General features: G+C 37.6%; 1 protein-coding gene across 21 annotated transcripts in view; it reads left to right on the forward strand.

Annotated features, from left to right (window-relative positions):
• The window catches only part of ADD1 (adducin 1), a 61811-nt gene that overhangs the window by 14611 nt on the left and 29600 nt on the right, over window positions 1–17600 (forward strand). For all 21 annotated transcript variants that reach the window (XM_079305875.1, XM_079305870.1, XM_079305856.1 and 18 more), the window contains exons 2-3: window positions 15534–15746; window positions 16993–17155. In XM_079305875.1, coding sequence (XP_079162001.1) covers window positions 15552–15746; window positions 16993–17155 — 358 coding nt within the window. In that variant the 5' untranslated portion in view covers window positions 15534–15551. The remainder of the gene's footprint in view (window positions 1–15533; window positions 15747–16992; window positions 17156–17600) is intronic.

Below are 17600 nucleotides of genomic sequence, written 5' to 3' on the forward strand. Positions count from 1 at the left end.
GGATTGGCAGGGCTTTACAAGTTCCCTGCCCTACTCTGTCCAGCACCTCCCAGCATGGCCACACAGGCAGATGTGCACACCCAGCTTTGTGTGCAGCCCAGTGTGGAGATGCTTCCCACAAGGAAAATTGAAATAATACTGTGCTCTGGAGAAAGCATGATACACTTAAACTATATGGATAGGGAGACTTAAGGAGTAGATTTTTCTACATATAAAATAGTACTGCTGTAAAAACAAATACCAGTGTTCAGCTTTGATGCAAGTGATTGTTGTTTGCATTTGACACAGTTGTTTGGCTCATCTCCTTGGAGAACTGCTTACCAATTTCTAAGATTTTGTTGAGATCAGTTGGACTTCACATGGGCAGAAACTGCTGGCCTGTATCCAGCTGCAAGCTGTTTGGGAAATAGCTTTAATAGCTGGGTTTAGAATTCTGGCTTTGAATGCTGCATACATGTCATGGTGCTTTGCAATTTTTGGTGCCAGTAATCTCTCAGTGAACTTGAAAGAACTGCACATATGTATTTTGGCAATAAAACAGTGGCAGTTGGGTTTCTAGAAAGAGTTCATTTTACAGCTTGAGTCAGGAATTAAAGTACTTAGTGCTATGTGAATTATTCAGGATCCCTGTCTGACTCCCAACTGATTTGACAAATCTATATATCCTTGATGTTCATTATTTTAACTTAAATTTCTGTTTCTGGAATTATAAGCACCATGCTGGCTGGGTATGATTTTTAGAACACAGTGGGGAAAAGTCTGTGGTCACTACTAGTCAAACATAAACAGGAGTAGTGGTGCTGCATTTTTAAAAGTTTTCTAGGTATTTGTGTTGGTGAGGTTGAAGGATGGGGGTATATCTTGACTGTGGGTACAAGAGTTGTTGCTTGGATAGGGGTCTGAATAAAAAAAATAAAGGTGATATTATAGCCAGTGGAGGTTTTTTTAGATGACCAATAACAAGACAGATATATAGAAACACTGGATTTTTTTCCTATTAATCTTCACATGTTTGTCAACTAAAATAATCCCTGCCTAAAGATAGTGTTTAAAATGGACATTATCCATCCATAATCTGGAAGCAGGGTTATGTGTCAAACAGAAGCCTTTCGTGGTTTACATTGGGACTTGAATTCAATATGTCCACAACTGTGCCCAGAAGCACAATTTCAGTTTTGTTTTAATGATTTAGTAACGATTCAAAATGAGTTTTTTAGAACATTAAAGCTGTTGTGACCTTTGGATACACCTTTGGTGTGCATGTCTATCTTTAGGTAATGTTTGGGGATGAACCTTAACAGAGATCTTGAGTGCTTGGGACTGTTGCTCCCAAAGCCATGTGTGTGGAAGAGGAGGGAGAGCTGAAGTGAATTTCTTGGGCTTTTGGAGTCATGGCTGAGAACACCCAAAATGTAAATGCATCCAGCCTGGCCTCCAGGGAAGGAAGCCTTTCTGATGGGCCAGCTCTGTGCCAGCAGAGTTGTGGCAGTTCACCTGGGCTGTGTGTGTGAGGCTCAGCAGCCATTCTGGTCCTTGTCCTGCAATGCAAACAGAATCTCTGCTGTGGCTGGTGCCTGTCCTTCTGTGTTTTGTGCATGCCACTTTGCTCTGTTCAAAGGGTTCAGTAACCCTCTGCAGACCAGGAAGGTCCTGGTTCAAAAGTAAAGAAATAGATCTCATAGAAAGTGTCAGAATAGCTGAGATTCCTGAAATGTTAAAGTCTGGGCTTCTGGTTCTGAAAGTAACTTCACTAAAATGACCACTAAGCACTGTGTTTATGTGGTTTACAGTGACTGGAGAAACTGGTCTGCTGCTTTTCTCCCCAGATATAATTCTGAAACCTTGCAGAGCAGTGTAAATGACATATTTTTGCCACTGTCAGGTGGAAACAATGAGAATCTGAGCTGGAAGAGAAATTCTGGGTGTGTATGGTGTTAATTTATGCAGCCATATTTAGTTGGGTAATACTTGCCTGACAAGGGAGACGGTGCAGTCAGGAAGATGGTTTTCTCATGGTGTTTCAGCTGTTACCATGTGGGTGTACATGACCCTTGAGGTTTACCCAGAAGTAGGAAACTGCATAATTTTGGGGTGGGGAGCACATTCACACTTGCCTGTGAAAAAGGAAAACATAGATAAGCTGGTCCTAAAATATAGTTTGTAGGGGTTTTTTGACATACTATTTCCTAATATGGAAAGAAGAACAATCTAATGCAGGAAAATGAGTTCTAGTAACACTTTAATTTGCAGTTGATACATTTTAATCTGTAGGTTAAAATCCTCAGGAACATTCTGAGAGATGAAAAAGAGAATGTTCTTGGCTTTGGGAACTGGGCAATGACATGAACTTTCTTATTGTCACTTCTGAGACTTCTATGAAGGTAATGTTAATATCCTTTGTATAAGGCATGCTTTTTAAGCTCTCCAGAAATGTTTAATGTAAGGTGGATAAAAGATGGTGCAACCACTGTCTTCCTCTAATTTTTCAGCTACCTGGAGAATTTACAAATATCCAGTTAAGCACTGTGCAAAATAATTTTTTGAATTTGAATAATCCTGGCTGTTAGCTGTCTGTTTGGAAATAGAATGAAAATACATATGTGATGTTCACATTTCAAAGCTGCTTTAATGTGCAAGTGCAGGATAAAATCTCACATGGAAGGTTTATGTCAAGATTAATACTTAGGTTTGCATTCTCTGAAGATATTTATTTTCTCCTGCATACAGGCTCTTTAAAACTGTCCAATTCTACTGTGTTAAGAGAATAAATTGTGTCATAATTTGTGTCATTTCCTATCTTTCTCTCCCTCCCTCATCAAAACTGGGAAGTGCTATAAAAGAACAGAGGAATGCCACTTAGAAATACCCAAGCTGAACATGGAGAAAGTAATGAAAAATTTAACATCTCTGCTTGATTCAAGCCTGCTTGAAATCTCTAGTCTTCATATTAAGCTTCTGCCTTATTTATGTACTTTGATTCACTGTCTTCTTGCTTGAGCTGGTAACACACCCTTCCACAGCATTTGTGATGCTTATAGATCAAACTTGCTGGTTCCAGCATAATGCCTGCATACTCTCTAATCATGTAGCAACTTCTGAGTTACTTGGATACTCTGCCAGGAAAAAAATGGCAGAATTCATGCATCTAGTAATGAATATTCAGGTTAGCTCCATTTCAAAAATCTCAACTAATCTCAGTCTCATAATAATGTAGGGTTTCTACTTGTGAGGCATGTGCTGTAGGATCTCTAAAGTTGTAGGTATATCAGTAATGAATTCATGAAGAAACTTAAATTTCTCCTTTTGACAGTTTCCAAGTGGTGGCACATTCTGTTACTTAGTTTCTTCATCCTTCTTTGTTTGCTCTCCTAATCTTTTGGAGCAGCTACACTAATTCTTTACAAATGTATTAACATTACCTGAAAAACAAAGAAATTAGTGGGATTCTTAAATTTGATGATGAGGGGTTATTACATAATTTTGAGTGGCAACAAGTGCTGCCACAGTATACTTAAGATTTATGATGTCCTCACCTCATGAATCTATCAACAAAATGGGATATTATATAAAAAAGGACAGGTTTAGTCTACCTCTGATTCAAGTAAAAATGGTATAATGAAGTATAAGATGTTTAAAAAAAAAAAAAGGCAGGAGTATAAGTTCAAATCTCTGAAAACTAATTATCACTGTTGATGGATAGACAAGTTACTTTTATTTTGTTCCAAAACTATGTATCTCGGAGCAGGAGCAGAGAAGAACACAAGAGGAGTTAATGATTGTGATGCCTTACCATCACAAAATTATCTTATAATTTTGTACAACCTAACTTCAATGGCAATTCCTTACTGTAGTATGTATACCAAGACTTTTTCAGCCAGGAAAACAAAACTGATTTGCTTATGCATTTTTTGTTTGCCCTTGCTTGAATAGGAATGTCTACTTTTCTCTCCTCTGTGAATAAGAGATATCATCCAGCTGTTCTGAAAGAAGTTACTGTTGCAGGGTAGTTCAAAGGGTTAAATGACATTGTTCTGTTCATTGCCAACACGCTTCAGAAATCTCATCCCTTGTTATTCAGTCTCCATGAAAATAACTGGATCCTGGCCAAAATGGGGCCACTTTCCTATGCACTGCTGCATTCAGTTGATCCTTTATACATCATGATACTGATATTTTACATGTGAGTACTTAAAGTTACTGAAATGTCTTGCATTTTTAAAGTATCAGGGAAGTGTCTATTCCTATTGAAAAATGAGTTTTAAGTTCTTGTATCATTTTTAGGAGCTTTTGTTAGTCACAGTGCTTTTTGAAAGGTTTGACAATGGTGAGCATTATAGTTATTTTACATTTTAAACATGAGATTTTCAGTTTTTTTATATTTGTGATAACATTGGGTGAGATCTGTTTTTTTCCCTAGATACTGATCTAGTATGACCTTCTTGAAAAACCCCACAAACATTTAAATAAAATTATATTTTCATGTCTTTTTTTTTAGAATGTCCAGTCTCTTTATTTAAAAGAAATGGAATGCTGTACAGGCAATACCATCTGAAAAATTGCAAAAGCTTAAGAGTAAAGTGAAACAGTGCTACTGTGGTCATGTTGCACAGTGGAGGGGCTTGTTCATTTTGCTTATTTTGCTGAGCCTTGAGGTCAAGAGAAAAATCTTGGTGGAAGGAGATGGCTTTTCTTTACCTCATCACTGTACCTACAGCATCAGCAGCATGTTTTAGCCAGCTTGAAACTGGTTCTTTGTGCAACATTCAAAGGAGCTCTGCAGTCCTCTGCCTTCTGCTTCTGAGCTCCACAGTTCTTGTGCAGTGCTGCAGCCTCTCCATTGCTGTGGGAAGAGCCTGTGCTGTGTCCTCTTGCTCTTGAACTGCTGTGTCAGAACCCCCAAGTTTACAGTGGACAGGTGAAACCTTGTCCTCAGTCACAGGTCCTGACCTGGTTCTCACTGCTGTCTAAAGCCACCAGTGCAGCCACTGCACATCTCTCTGAAGCTGCTATTCTGTGAAGCAGCAGGGGATTGTTCTCTGGTGAGTGCTGATGGCTTTCCTTCTGGGGGCTGTGTGGGGTGCTCTTATGGAATCTGGGGACTTTCATGGCTTTAAGGGTGTTGTTTCCTAGGAAAATCTGATTTTTGAATGCTTGTAGATGGAAATTATGGACATTCTCTTGCCTGATTAATTACATTGGCAAATTGAACATCTAATTTTACTGAAGTACATTGGTGACTTTCTTTAAGAAACTTGTGTATATTTGTGTCTTTTTACAAATCCAGTCTTGGAATTAGAAGTCTAGCAGCTTTTAAACTTTAGTTTAAGGCCAGTGTTCATTTTTGGGTCAGACAGGCTGATGAAGCTTTGCTTCTTGGATAAAGCTGAGGCCCTGCCCTTGGAAAGCTGGTGATCTGATTTGACCTATGCTCAAAAATCTCAGGGCAGTGGCTTATTGGTGTGTTTGGTGTGAGGTTGGGAAGTGCATGTGGGTTCACAGAAACCTATAAATAAGCAGTATTTGCATTAAACCTCTTTATTTGTATGGACTAGTGACCCTGATGACAAAAATAAATATCCATTTATTTTCTAGTACTGCTGCCACCACCCATGAATTTTAATAGTGTGAAAATATTTATTTTTACGTTGTCTTGGTACTTTCTGCACAAGTGGAAAATGAAAGTGTGAATTAGTGACTTGACTCACTTTCATGCAGTACTTGTTCAGTGTGTATTTCTGAGTCTGTGACATCCGTGGTGAATTTTATTGTCCCAATAAAACAGGCTGAAAAAATACTTGGCACCAATGTTTTCTGTTCAACAAATTCTCAATAAAGCATGGAGTCATGGTGTCTCCAGTGCAGTTCTTTTTATTATACAGGCTGTTTAACTTAATATTAAAAAAAAAAAAAATTAACCTGAACAAGTCAGTTTCCATGGAGTAAACTGCTGAATGCATCAAAGAAGCCGGTGAGACCTGCTAAGGTATTTTGAAACTTTTGTAGGTTTTGTAGATGAAATTTCTCCAGTAAGATATGCCTGAATGATTCAGGAATTTGTATTTTGTGCCAGAAGATCATTAAAAAATCTTAAGAGATATTCTACCTGTTCTGACAGAAAAGTTGTCCTGATAGCAAGTCTGATCAGTTTGACCTGCGTGTAGGGAAAGGATTAAGGAGGATTTTTGGTTCTGTCTCTGAGTCTGACATTCAGTCTCCAGCTGTCATCAGCTTTCTAGCAGAGGAAGGTGCTATAAAAAAAAAAAAATGGTGTTGGAAAACTGGAAATGCATTGGAAGCTGCAAATAACATGAACATATTGTGCCTGTGGAACTTATCTGTCCCAAAGGCTAAGAAGGAAGGGCAGGTTCATGCATTTCAGAGCAGATTCTGATCTCAGTGCAGACAGGTAGTACAAGATATTCTGGAAGTTGTAATGAAATGTGTGTTGTACAAAGGTTTTTAAAGCAAAATCATTGACTCAGTATTGCATATACATGTGATTACCAAATTTCAATCTCTATTCAAGGGCAAATGTGTCTGTTATTCACTCTCAAGTGTTAAGTGTCTCCATACTTTTGTTAGCAGGAGTGAACGGACTGTCACCTCTGTGATCAGTTAATCTTTCTAGTTCACCAAACATATCAAGCTACTGATCCTACAAGTTACACTTCTACTCTCCAAATTGTTTTTATAGCCCTTCTGTGACCTCTGATATTTCATGTCTCTCACTGAAACATATTCTAGTAATAGGGTTCTTTTAAAGTTAAGGAAGGTCATTTTTCTACTTCTGGTTGTTTTTTTTTTTTTTTTTTACTTTACTATTACAGTAGAACACCTGGCCACAGGATAATCTTGCTGATACCTGTGTAGTGATCTATGACAGATCCTGAATTCCCTTCCAATTTTGCCTTTTCAGTGTTGAGTATGTCTGGCATAATTTTAATCTCTATTTGTACTCCTTTGCATTAACTGTGTTAAAATGAGTTTTATGATACTACACTATCGTTAGGTAAAAACCAGAGAATCAAGATTTCAGTAGTATTTGGCAGTGTAATTATGAGGACTCATTTGAGGGGCTCTTTAAGTGCAGGTTTTAATCTGTGTTGGAGTAACTTCATAAAATAAATTTATCTGAAAACCATGAGACTGCTCTGAAGAAAAATACTGAAGTCCATGTGTTTCACTGAACTGTGAGAATTATTTCTGGGGCTAATAGACACCAAGACAGTGGGGAGGAGAAGTGTCTCCACTGCCATAAGCACCATTGGTGCTCCTCTGATAAGAAACAATGGAAGAATATATGATGAGCTTGCAGAAGTCATGCTTGCAGACCGTGTATGAACAAATGCAAGAGACACTGGTGAAATTCCTGTTTTGTCATTTGTATGCAAATTTTGAGATGCATTCGTGAAGCTCTTAGAGTTTCATCAGAAAAATTTAGGTGTCTGTAGTTTAAAATACTTACTTAAAAAGTTTATTTGTGTTTTATGAACAGTGTAACCTTTTGTTTTCTCTTATCACTTTTCCTAATATTTCATGAGTTTATGCACTGAACAATTCCAGAAATGCTATATGAGAAATGTATGGAGCTAGCAGATTGGTCCCTGAGTCAAAAAAATGAAAGTGAGGTAATTTTGATGTTGAGTTAATAAGTAAGTTTGAAACTGTTAGTTTTTCACAAAATCTTTCAATGCTGGAAATGGCAGTTCTGTTTTTTTTTTTTTTTTCATATACTGCTTGTCAGGAAAATTGGAGAAAGAAAGGACTGAGGAGGTGAATTAGAAGGCTGGGAAGAGATCAGGGGCCTTGTAAATAGGAGATAAACATTAACAGGTTGAAGGGCTTTTTTAATCTTTATTTTTTAATCATAATTTTAATATTTAGATTTGAATTCCTTAAAATTTTAATTAATTTGGAATGAGCTGTTAGTTGGAAATTTGGTCTTTCCATCATAAATTAATATATCATGTTAGGGTTTAACATGAAAATTGTATCAATAGTGAGTACAGGCTGCAACTGTGCCTTCCAGTGAGGGGAAGAGTAGCACAGTGTGCTGCCCTGTTCCTCCCTGTGCATCATTCTCAGCTTCCTGCAGTGTCCAATCTCAGGGATACAATGCTTTTCCAGGTCAGGGAGGAGAGTTGAATTATTACTAGAAGTTTCTAGAAGTTTGATACTTTTGGTCTTTAAAATCGTTTATTAAAAGCAGAGAAAAAAAAAACCCTCTTTATTTTAACTTTTTAGTTGATTTTTATGGTGGCTTCTCTTCTGTTTGCAAGGACTGAATTATGAATTCTGACCCATATATACTGAAACTTTTCTAGAATTTAGATACCTGTCTTTAACAAGTATCCCAGCTGAATCTGCCCACCTAAATTCTGGCATAAATCTTAGGTGGGCTTTTGCTAGGTAGAATCATAGAACATAAAACAACCCAGGTTAAAAGGGGTCTCAGAAGGTTATCTGAGCAAACATGTTGTGGACAAGGTAGCCTAGATGGGGTTTTCCAACACCCTGCCCAGTTGTGTCTTGAATACCTCCAGTTGATGGGGATTCCACCATTTTTGTGATGAGAATGTACTGGTGATTGTTCTCAGTGTAAAAAATGTCTTTCCTATATCAAGGTGAAACCTCACGTGGTGCAAATTGCGCCTGTTACCGTGTGTCCTCTCCATGTGGCTCCTTGTGAGGAGAGCCTCCATCCATTTCATAGCCAGCCTTTAGAAGTGTGATGAGTCCCCCCAAGCATTCTTTTCTTCAGAGAGAAAGGGGAGGACCTAACTCATTTAGGCTTTCCTTATACAGTCTTTGATCATCTTCATGGCTTTAATTTTGACCTTCTCCAGTCTGTCTGTTCCTTTTCTCAAGCTGTGGACACAGCAGTGTTGCAGGTGTGGCCTGACAAGCTCAGGTAGTTTGGGGTGGTCACATCTCCCATCTCTGCTGATGGTGCCCCTGTGGGTGCATCCCAACATCTGATTTGCTTTCATTGCTGCAGCAGCTTCACTGCTGACCCCAGCTCAGCTCCTGTTGTGCACCAGGACCCCCAGGTCCCCCTCAGCAAAGGATCCCAGCCTGTGCCAGGCTCTTGGGTGCCATCACTGCTGCAGGACCTTGCACTTGGCTCTGTTAAACTCCACACTCTTCTTGCCAGCTCACTGTTCCAGCCTGGCCTGGTCTGAGATGGTTTTCCCTGCTGACACATCCACCTCACCACTGTGGTGTCACCAGCAAACCTGGTATGGTGCTCTCACATCTCTGATCCAGATTATTTGTGGTGATGTTAAGGAATGTGGGTCCCACCATCATCTTCTGGGGATGCCCCACTGTGACAGGCTGCCAGCCTGAGTTGAAACCATTGACCAGCATATTCTGAGGGCACCCTGTGGGCTGGCTGCCTGCCCGTTTTGCCGACCGCCAGCCGATCTCATGCTGGTTTGTCCAGGACAAGGCTGTGGGAAACAGTGTCAAAGGCTGTGCTGAAATTTAACAGTATCTGCCACCCTCCCGATGTTGACACAAATTGTTATTTTGTTGAAGGTGATTGGGTTGGTCTGGTGGATTTGCCTGTCCTGAGACTGCTCTTACTTTTCCCACCCAGTGTTTAGTTTGGCTTTGGTAAAGCTTTTACCCTGTTTTACAACCTGGTGCAGTTATCATGGGGACTCCTTAGATCTTCTCTTACAACAACAGCTTAGCCTGGTTCTCTCTTCCCATTGTGCTAGGCCTCTGATTATTTGATTTTTCTCTGATTTTAGTGTTTTAGTGAGAGTGGAAATAGGAAATACTTGTGTACAGTCTCTGGATTTCAGGTAGAATCAGTCTATTTGTTTCCTTGTTCCTAAACACAGTTTGCTTCTTGAACTATTGTTGTAGTTACTAAAGCATGATATTACAAATATAAAGTGCAATATTTTTGTCTACATAAACTTATTGTTGGATTTCTCTAAATTTTAGAGTCTTGTTTTATCTCTGTTAAAATGCAAAGGGCTGGTGCCTGCATTCAGTAATAACTGTTCTTGTTCATAAAATAGTCTCTTCCTGTTCGAAAACAAAGAACAGAGGAAATTCTGAAAATGCATAAGCTTGGGGACATTTGCTAAAAAATAATATAATTGTTCATGATGTTGAGTGTGTTGTCTAGTGAGTAGTGTAGTCATGATTTACTTTCTTTGTTCTTTGACTTCCTAAGATAATGTCAATTTTTCCTTTTAAAAGTTCAGTCGGAAACATTTGAAATGGCAAGAACAAATCCACTGTCATTGGTGCCAAAATGCTATCACTGAATATTATGGAAATTGTAGTGCAAATCATAAAGAATTTCTCTATTATGAAGTTATATTATTTTTTTTTCAGGGAAAAGTTTGACAGATGTTATTCTAAAGTAAAGGAAATAAGAAAAAAATACAGAATGTATCAGCATATTGAGTGAAGTGCTAGCAGTGCAATATTATAAGTTTTTTTGCAGACACCAAGTGATAATGAAATCTTTTTTTTCTCTAGGTAGATGTTCTGCTTCCATGCATTCTTGGTCATCTTCCCACCAACTTAAATTTCACTATAACTCTATTTGCAGTGGCTCATTTATCTCTCAGGTTTATTCTACCCCACCCCACTGCTGCCTCACCCATTCCCTTCCTCTTCCTCCCTCCTGTCACCTCATGATTTCCCCATGAAGTAATTTCAGCTCTGTAGCTCTCTGCACTCCCCCAACTCTTTCCTAGGCTATAAAATTACTCTTATGCATTTTCTTTTGTGTTTGCATCCAAAACAGAGCTCTCTTCCCTTCCCCTAACTGCACACTGTTAACCTGTCACTTGCATGAGATTTTTAGGTAACTTTTACTCTTCAAAGACTGCTGACTGCACAACAGGAAAGCAAATGAGTTATTTTGTTTTGCTATCCCCTTGTCCCTTCCCCAGTAACTTCTTATCAAATCTGTTTTCACCTCTATTAGACATAGTGGCATAGTTCTGGTGTGAGTGGAGATCATTCTTTTGAAAGAACTGTCAGAAAAAAAATGGATACAAACCAAATTACAATATCATGGTCAGGTCTCAAAAGCAACATATTCTGGAATTGAGTGTCCCTGATTTTTGTTGCTGGTGACTGAGAATGAATGAGCAATTTAATTTTCAGATTTGGCACAACATCCCATACAGGTGTTCTGTTTGCCTGTTGTTCTGTACAAGCAAACTGTAAGCTACCAGGAAAAGAGCAGGCTTTGGAGTCTTTGTTTTGTTTTTAGTGGGTGTTTATTGTTTTGTTTTGGGGTTTTTGGTTGGATTTGTTTGTTTGTTTGTTTTTGGAGGTTTTTTTGTGTATTTTTTTCTTCTCTCAAATAAATTGCTTTTGTAAGGTTTTGGTCAGATAACTCTCCTAAGCTTAAAACAAACCCCATTGCATGTGCTGCCTTGTGAAATGGCAGTGTATTTTGAAATTTTTAGAAGTGTTTTATGTTTCCTTGTCACCTTGTCATAATATTCTTCCTGCCTCTCAGAGTGTGTTTTTATTCTGACTTGGACTGAGCAAACTTAAAGTTATGTTGGTGTGGAGAGCTGTGCTCAGTCCTCTGGAAGCCTTTAGCTCAAATTCCACTGACTGCAGTAAAAAACAATTTCCTTAGGGTGTGGAGCAGCAAAAACTAATCTATTACAACTTATTGCAAAACAAAACCAACTTTTAAATGATTGCAAAACTTCTTTTTTTCTTTTTCTTTTTCTTTTTTTTTTTTAAGAAGTGTAGTTAGTGTACAAATTATGAGGTATTTAAAATCCTCAGTGTTCACATGATATTCATTATGATGGTTTAGTTAGAAATACTGGACCTATCAAAGATGCAAATACTTACCTCTGTTCCAAATTCAATTCCTTGTATAGATGTGAGTGTAATATTAAAGTTTTAAATAATTTGTTATCTACAATAAGATCCCAACCCAAATAAATTTGCGGATTTTTAATTATATAATTTTTCAGATTTAAGGATGAGAATATGATGTACCCTTAACTTATTGTAGATTCTTATTGAATATTATTCAGTCTTACCTGTTTAAATTTGTTTGACTGTGTGTGCATCATCTGAGTACTGAGGAATTGCTTTAAAAAATTAAGGTTTTTTTTCTTTTTTCTGAATGCTAATGTGAACAATTTTATAGTCTTTCTGTTCTAAAACTTTATTCTCTTGTTTAAACTAAATTCTGTAGCATAACCCTGTAACCCTGTTAGGTGAATCCTTGAATGAAACTGTTTGCTTAGAAAAGAATGGGGAGGAAGAGGATTTTGAATAATAAAAATAACCTGAAATAGTAATACCAATTTCAGAATGTGTTTTGTAAACAGTGCTCATAAATGAGCTATAAATTTTATAAACCTGGTTTCCTAAAAGTAATTGACAGCCAGCCTGTTCAGAGCAGCTCTTACACATCCGAATGCCCTGTGATAAATGTGCGAGTTGGCTGCTGGCTCCTGTTGGATGTGCTGGGCCATTGACCAGCACAGGGTTTGTGTGTGCATAGGTAGTGAAAGAATGGATGTAATTGTTTGTTACTGTCAGGTGCTGTTTGGATTTTATTACAGCTTTTTATTTTCCTTTGCTCCCTTTAGTAATAGATGCTGTTCCCTCTTTCTGTCTGTATTTGACAATAACTGCTTCTGGCAGGTTTTCTGTGCACTTAGGTTTTCCAGCTGTGGCTTTTTCAGTTAAGGGTGTGGCTTTTTCTGATACAGTTGTGTTAGAACAGGCTCTCATATAGAAACACTTATCATGGCAGAAAGTCCTCTGATATTGTAACTTATCTTACTGGGGGGTTGTAGTGGACTTCGTCAGAAAGAAACTGTCTGTACTGAAGTGTTGTGGGTGTGAAGACAGTCTTAATGTTTTTCCAAATATGCATTTTTACTGCCTGGGCAGACTGTTGTGATTTTCAGAGTGACCTTCCAGTCTATAGAATCACTGACCATTCCCCATGGTGTGTTTAGATTCCTTTTATTTATTTATTGGTATTCATATTACTGAAGCTCTTACTGGAGAGTTCATCATGCCTTGCTCCCAAAGGGTTTTTCAAGGAAACTCATAAATTTCACTGGCTTTGCAAAGTGTTGTCAAGTGTGTCTGCTTCTAGTTTGAAAGTTGATCCTTTTAACATCAGTAGCTGACAGCCACTAAAACAATTACTATTACAGTTATGTTAAAACAATTAATTATTAGACCTTGCAGGGGAGATGCTATTAATTTTGGGTGTCTGCAAAAGTGATCTCTGAAATCCATATTTAACCTTAGATATAAAATCATCACTGAATGTTAATGATTGATTTTCATGGGAAATTATTGTCATTTCACAGTGATGAAGTAATAGCTTCCCAAGACCTTGAATGCCATCGTGTACTTGGATGGAGGTGTAATGCAGCTTTGGCAAGACACTGTGATCCCATTTTAATGTTGCTCTTGCAGGCTGTTAAGGATCAGCTTCTTTCCAGTATGAGTAGGAAACAGTGAAGTTATTCATTTGTGTGTCATTCATTTGGAAATAGGTTCTGGTACTCTGAAAGTAAGATGGAATTAGTATAAATAATTAAATGCAAAATTATATTTGCAGATGTGTATACAGTTTAATTTAAATTAGATTGTGCATACACAAACAACATGGCACTTAAACATAGCCTGAACATCAAGTGCCTCAGCAGGCAGGAGGAGCAGGCTGTTCTCTGCTGGTGGCTGGTGAAGCAGAAGAGAACTTAGAAGGAGTGCATTAGGCATCTGAAGCTGCCAAAGGACAGGTGTCTACTCTACTGTAACTTCACTTGGTTAAAATTTCCTAGGTCTAATACCTTAAAAGCTTTTCCAAGTTGATAAAAACATCATTTCTCCTTGCTGTACCCTCTATTTCTCTGTGGGTGAAGGAAAGTGAGCAATTGAAATAATAAAGATGTGCATATGAACTTTAGAGAAGAAAACAATCAACCATAATGTTTAAAGTCTAAACTTTGAAATGAGATTTTAAGCAGTGCAGAGGTGTCTCTGTGTGTTTATTTAATAACTCAGTGGGTGGAAATCACTGAGTGTTTAAGTGCTAACATAGATTTTCATAGTAATATCCTGTTCTGCAGAGTCAAGGAAAATACCTTATTTTGCTCGTTGTGTTCAGCTGTCTCAGTTCAGTGGTTTTTCCTTTCTGATATAGGAAACGAGTTGAATTTTGAAACTTCTTTCCTAATGTAAGAATTAAGGATGAAATATGCTAATTCTGGAGTCCTGAAGTAGATAATTTTCTTCAGTGCAATGATTTTGTTTAACATAGTCTGCATTTCAAAATTTATGTAAACTTGCCTTTGCTGTGTGCATCCACATCTGAAGTGGTTTTAGCTAATAAGCATGCAAATAAATTACTAAGCAAATTAGAAGCAGTTCAAGTCCCTAACAAAAATCTAAAAATGGCAAAAGAATAGAGACATATGTAAAACCTTACTAATTTTAGATGTAGATGATGAATGATTGTTTACATGAAGATATATACAGTCTTTTCTACTTAGTTGTAATTTGATGTATCAGATGACCAGGAGCTGGAGGCTTGAATCTCAAAGTGTTGCGAGGGTGGCTGTATTGAACTGCCTTTTTGTCAGTGGAAGGCTTGAAAATGATTCTGAGAAGGATTTTGGAATGAGGGTTGTAATACTGAGCCCAGAAAACTGGGATAATGTTACACAAAGGAATGGATGTGAGTGGAAGGAGGAGGTGTGTATGAGCAAAGCTGGCTGAGCTTTCTGGTAGATACAGCAGTTGCTGACTAGGACATGTAAAACTGAAAGGAACCCTGGCCAGGGAGTGGGGGCTGTGTGTGTCTGTGCTTTCCAGATTCCAAAAACCACATGCTAATGTAGTGATGTGCATGTTATTGAATGGACCTAAAATAAATGTGAAAAGAACACTTTGGATTGCAAAGTCAAGATTTCTTAGTTTGTATCCAGAAATACATTGGCAGTCCAAGCATGTTTTGGTGGAGTTGATTCTTCGTATTAATGAACATGTGTAATATAATAACTGCAGTGATGGTTTCATTTCTGATTTTTGCCATATTTTTTTTCTTATGTCTGCTTTAACTTTTTAAGAGAAAACTAAAAGGCAAAAGCCCCAAACCAATGAATTTAGGCCTCATGGTGTGCCTGTAACTTCTGTCATTGTCCCTGAGAAGATTTGAAGCACTTTCATGCTTCTGAAAACCAATCTGGCCAAACAGCTTAAGGATTTATTTTTTTCCCCAGTTTAAATGGGAGCTATCGTATTAGTTTTGTGCTGCATGAATTTATATAGCATATTGGACCTTTTATATGTTAGCCTACTTTTCTGATCTTGTGTATTAAAGTCCTTTTTCCTACTCTAGAATATTGCTATCCAGTTGCACAAACATGGTTTCTCATTTGGGAGGACATGCTAATTTTAGATGGATTTGAACTATTACTTTGAAGGTAGAAGCACATACAAATTTCATAATTGTTTCCTTGCTTTATTTATTTATTATTCTTCTCTGTCCTTCACAGGTTCCTTAAAACTGTGCTATGAATGGTGATTCTGGTGTGGGGGTGGTGACTTCACCACCTCCAACAACAGCCCCTCATAAAGAGAGGTATTTTGATCGGGTTGATGAAAATAATCCTGAATATTTGAGAGAGAGAAATATGGCACCTGATCTGCGCCAGGATTTTAACATGATGGAACAGAAGAAGAGAGTCTCCATGATTCTTCAAAGCCCAGTAAGAAAAGAAATGCTTCATCTTTAAAGTGACAAATTTAATATCTTTATTTTCACTATAAGTACAGAATTGGAGAATTTTGTGGTATCTTAAATCCCTTAGTTCTTTTTGCTTATTGACCTTTTCTGATTTTTTTCCTCATTCTATCTGTTTGAATTTTTATGTCTACTGACAAAGCAACTCTTCAGTCTGGCTTTCAGAATTCTCTGCACAGTCATGAACATTTTTTTCGTATTTTCCATCTAATTATTGTAAAACATCTTTTCACTGGTTTCATGTATTTGTTTAAATGTAACTCTCCTAAGAGTAGCTTTTACAAGGTAGTTCTGTCCTGTACTCAGTTTTTCTTTTGGGATTTGGACAATTGAAATATTTTTATAATCCCTTTCTGAAAGGGTGCACAGTAATGAAGTATGAATGATTGACGTTTAATATTGACGATGTTCCCTTGGGGAGATAGTGCACAAACAAACTTTCCCTCATGACATTTGTTCCTTTTGTAATAACTAGTGGGTGACTTTAGATACAAGAGATTTCATGACATAACTTCATTTGGAATAGGGATGTGGTGGTACATGAACAATTTTCCTATTAAGTCAACCCATTTGATTTATGAAAATATCAATAAATCCCTTAATAAAAAAGTAATGACTTAATGACTGCAGTACTTCTCTTTCAGTAGAAATTCCAGTGTTCTTGTCAAAAGCAGGAGCCATCAGCAAGAGTAAAAATGTCTTGTTTTCTTCCTTCCTAGTTAAAATATATTAAAAACAAACAAAAAGAAACCTCAGGGAAAATGTAAGCAACTCCTTGTCTAAACAGGTTTTAAAAATTCAATGTTCATTGTTTTCTGTGTTCCTGGATGCCTTCTTGGCTTTCAGCTCCCTGTGAGCCACAGTGACAAATTTTCTTTTCTGGTTCTGCTACTTTTCCTTTGACATTTTGTGTTAAAGTTGATTGTACATTCTTCTCCTTCCAGAAATTCATATTAGCAAGGCTCAAAGACTTTTGGTGTTACTTGAAAAGAGAATGCTGGAATTTCCATCAAAAAACCCAAAGTGACTCAGATCATTGGCGCTTCAGAGAGCAATGTTTTGCAATTACAGTATGCACCCAGTAGTTCTGCCTTGAGTTGTTTTTCAGAAGAGGTGTAGGATGGTTCCATCAAAGTGCTAAAAAGAAGCTGTATATGAAAGGCTGAAGTTCATTTAAACATGCATTACAACTTGCAGTGTCTTGTTACTAGGCCTTCTGTGAAGAATTGGAATCCATGATCCAGGAGCAGTTTAAGAAGGGGAAGAACCCGACAGGTTTATTGGCTTTACAGCAGATTGCGGATTTCATGACAACGCACGTTCCAAATGTCTACCCTGCAGCACCTCAAGGTGGAATGGCTGCATTAAACATGAGTGAGTGCACCTTCTGTGATCAGAGCTGAATTCCTTTCTTTCTTTTCTTGAAAGGCTTAAAATGAAGACTGTGAATGAAATGAGAGTACTGTGAAGTTCAAATGCTGTCCTGTTCTGCTCATGCAAACACTGAACACATGCAATGCATTGATTCGTTTCTAAATGCCACAGTAGTATGCAATGTGATTCATGTATATAGTTTATATCAAAAGCTATTTCAAGGATATCTAAATTGAAAAATAAGTCTGATAAGTCAGTGCTATTAAAAATTTTTGAATATTTAAAACCTGCTAATTACTACATGGTTTGTCTTCAGGAAAATCAAACACTCATTAGTAGTCTGGTGACAGTGGAGGTCCTTAGAAACTAATTACTTTTGCCATTGAAATACTGTTTGCAGCTTTCTCTTGTGAAGTGAAGCTTTAGACAAGAAACATCAGCAAGC

This window comes from Erithacus rubecula, assembly GCF_903797595.1.
Source record: "Erithacus rubecula genome assembly, chromosome: 5".
Taxonomy (NCBI): domain Eukaryota; kingdom Metazoa; phylum Chordata; class Aves; order Passeriformes; family Muscicapidae; genus Erithacus; species Erithacus rubecula.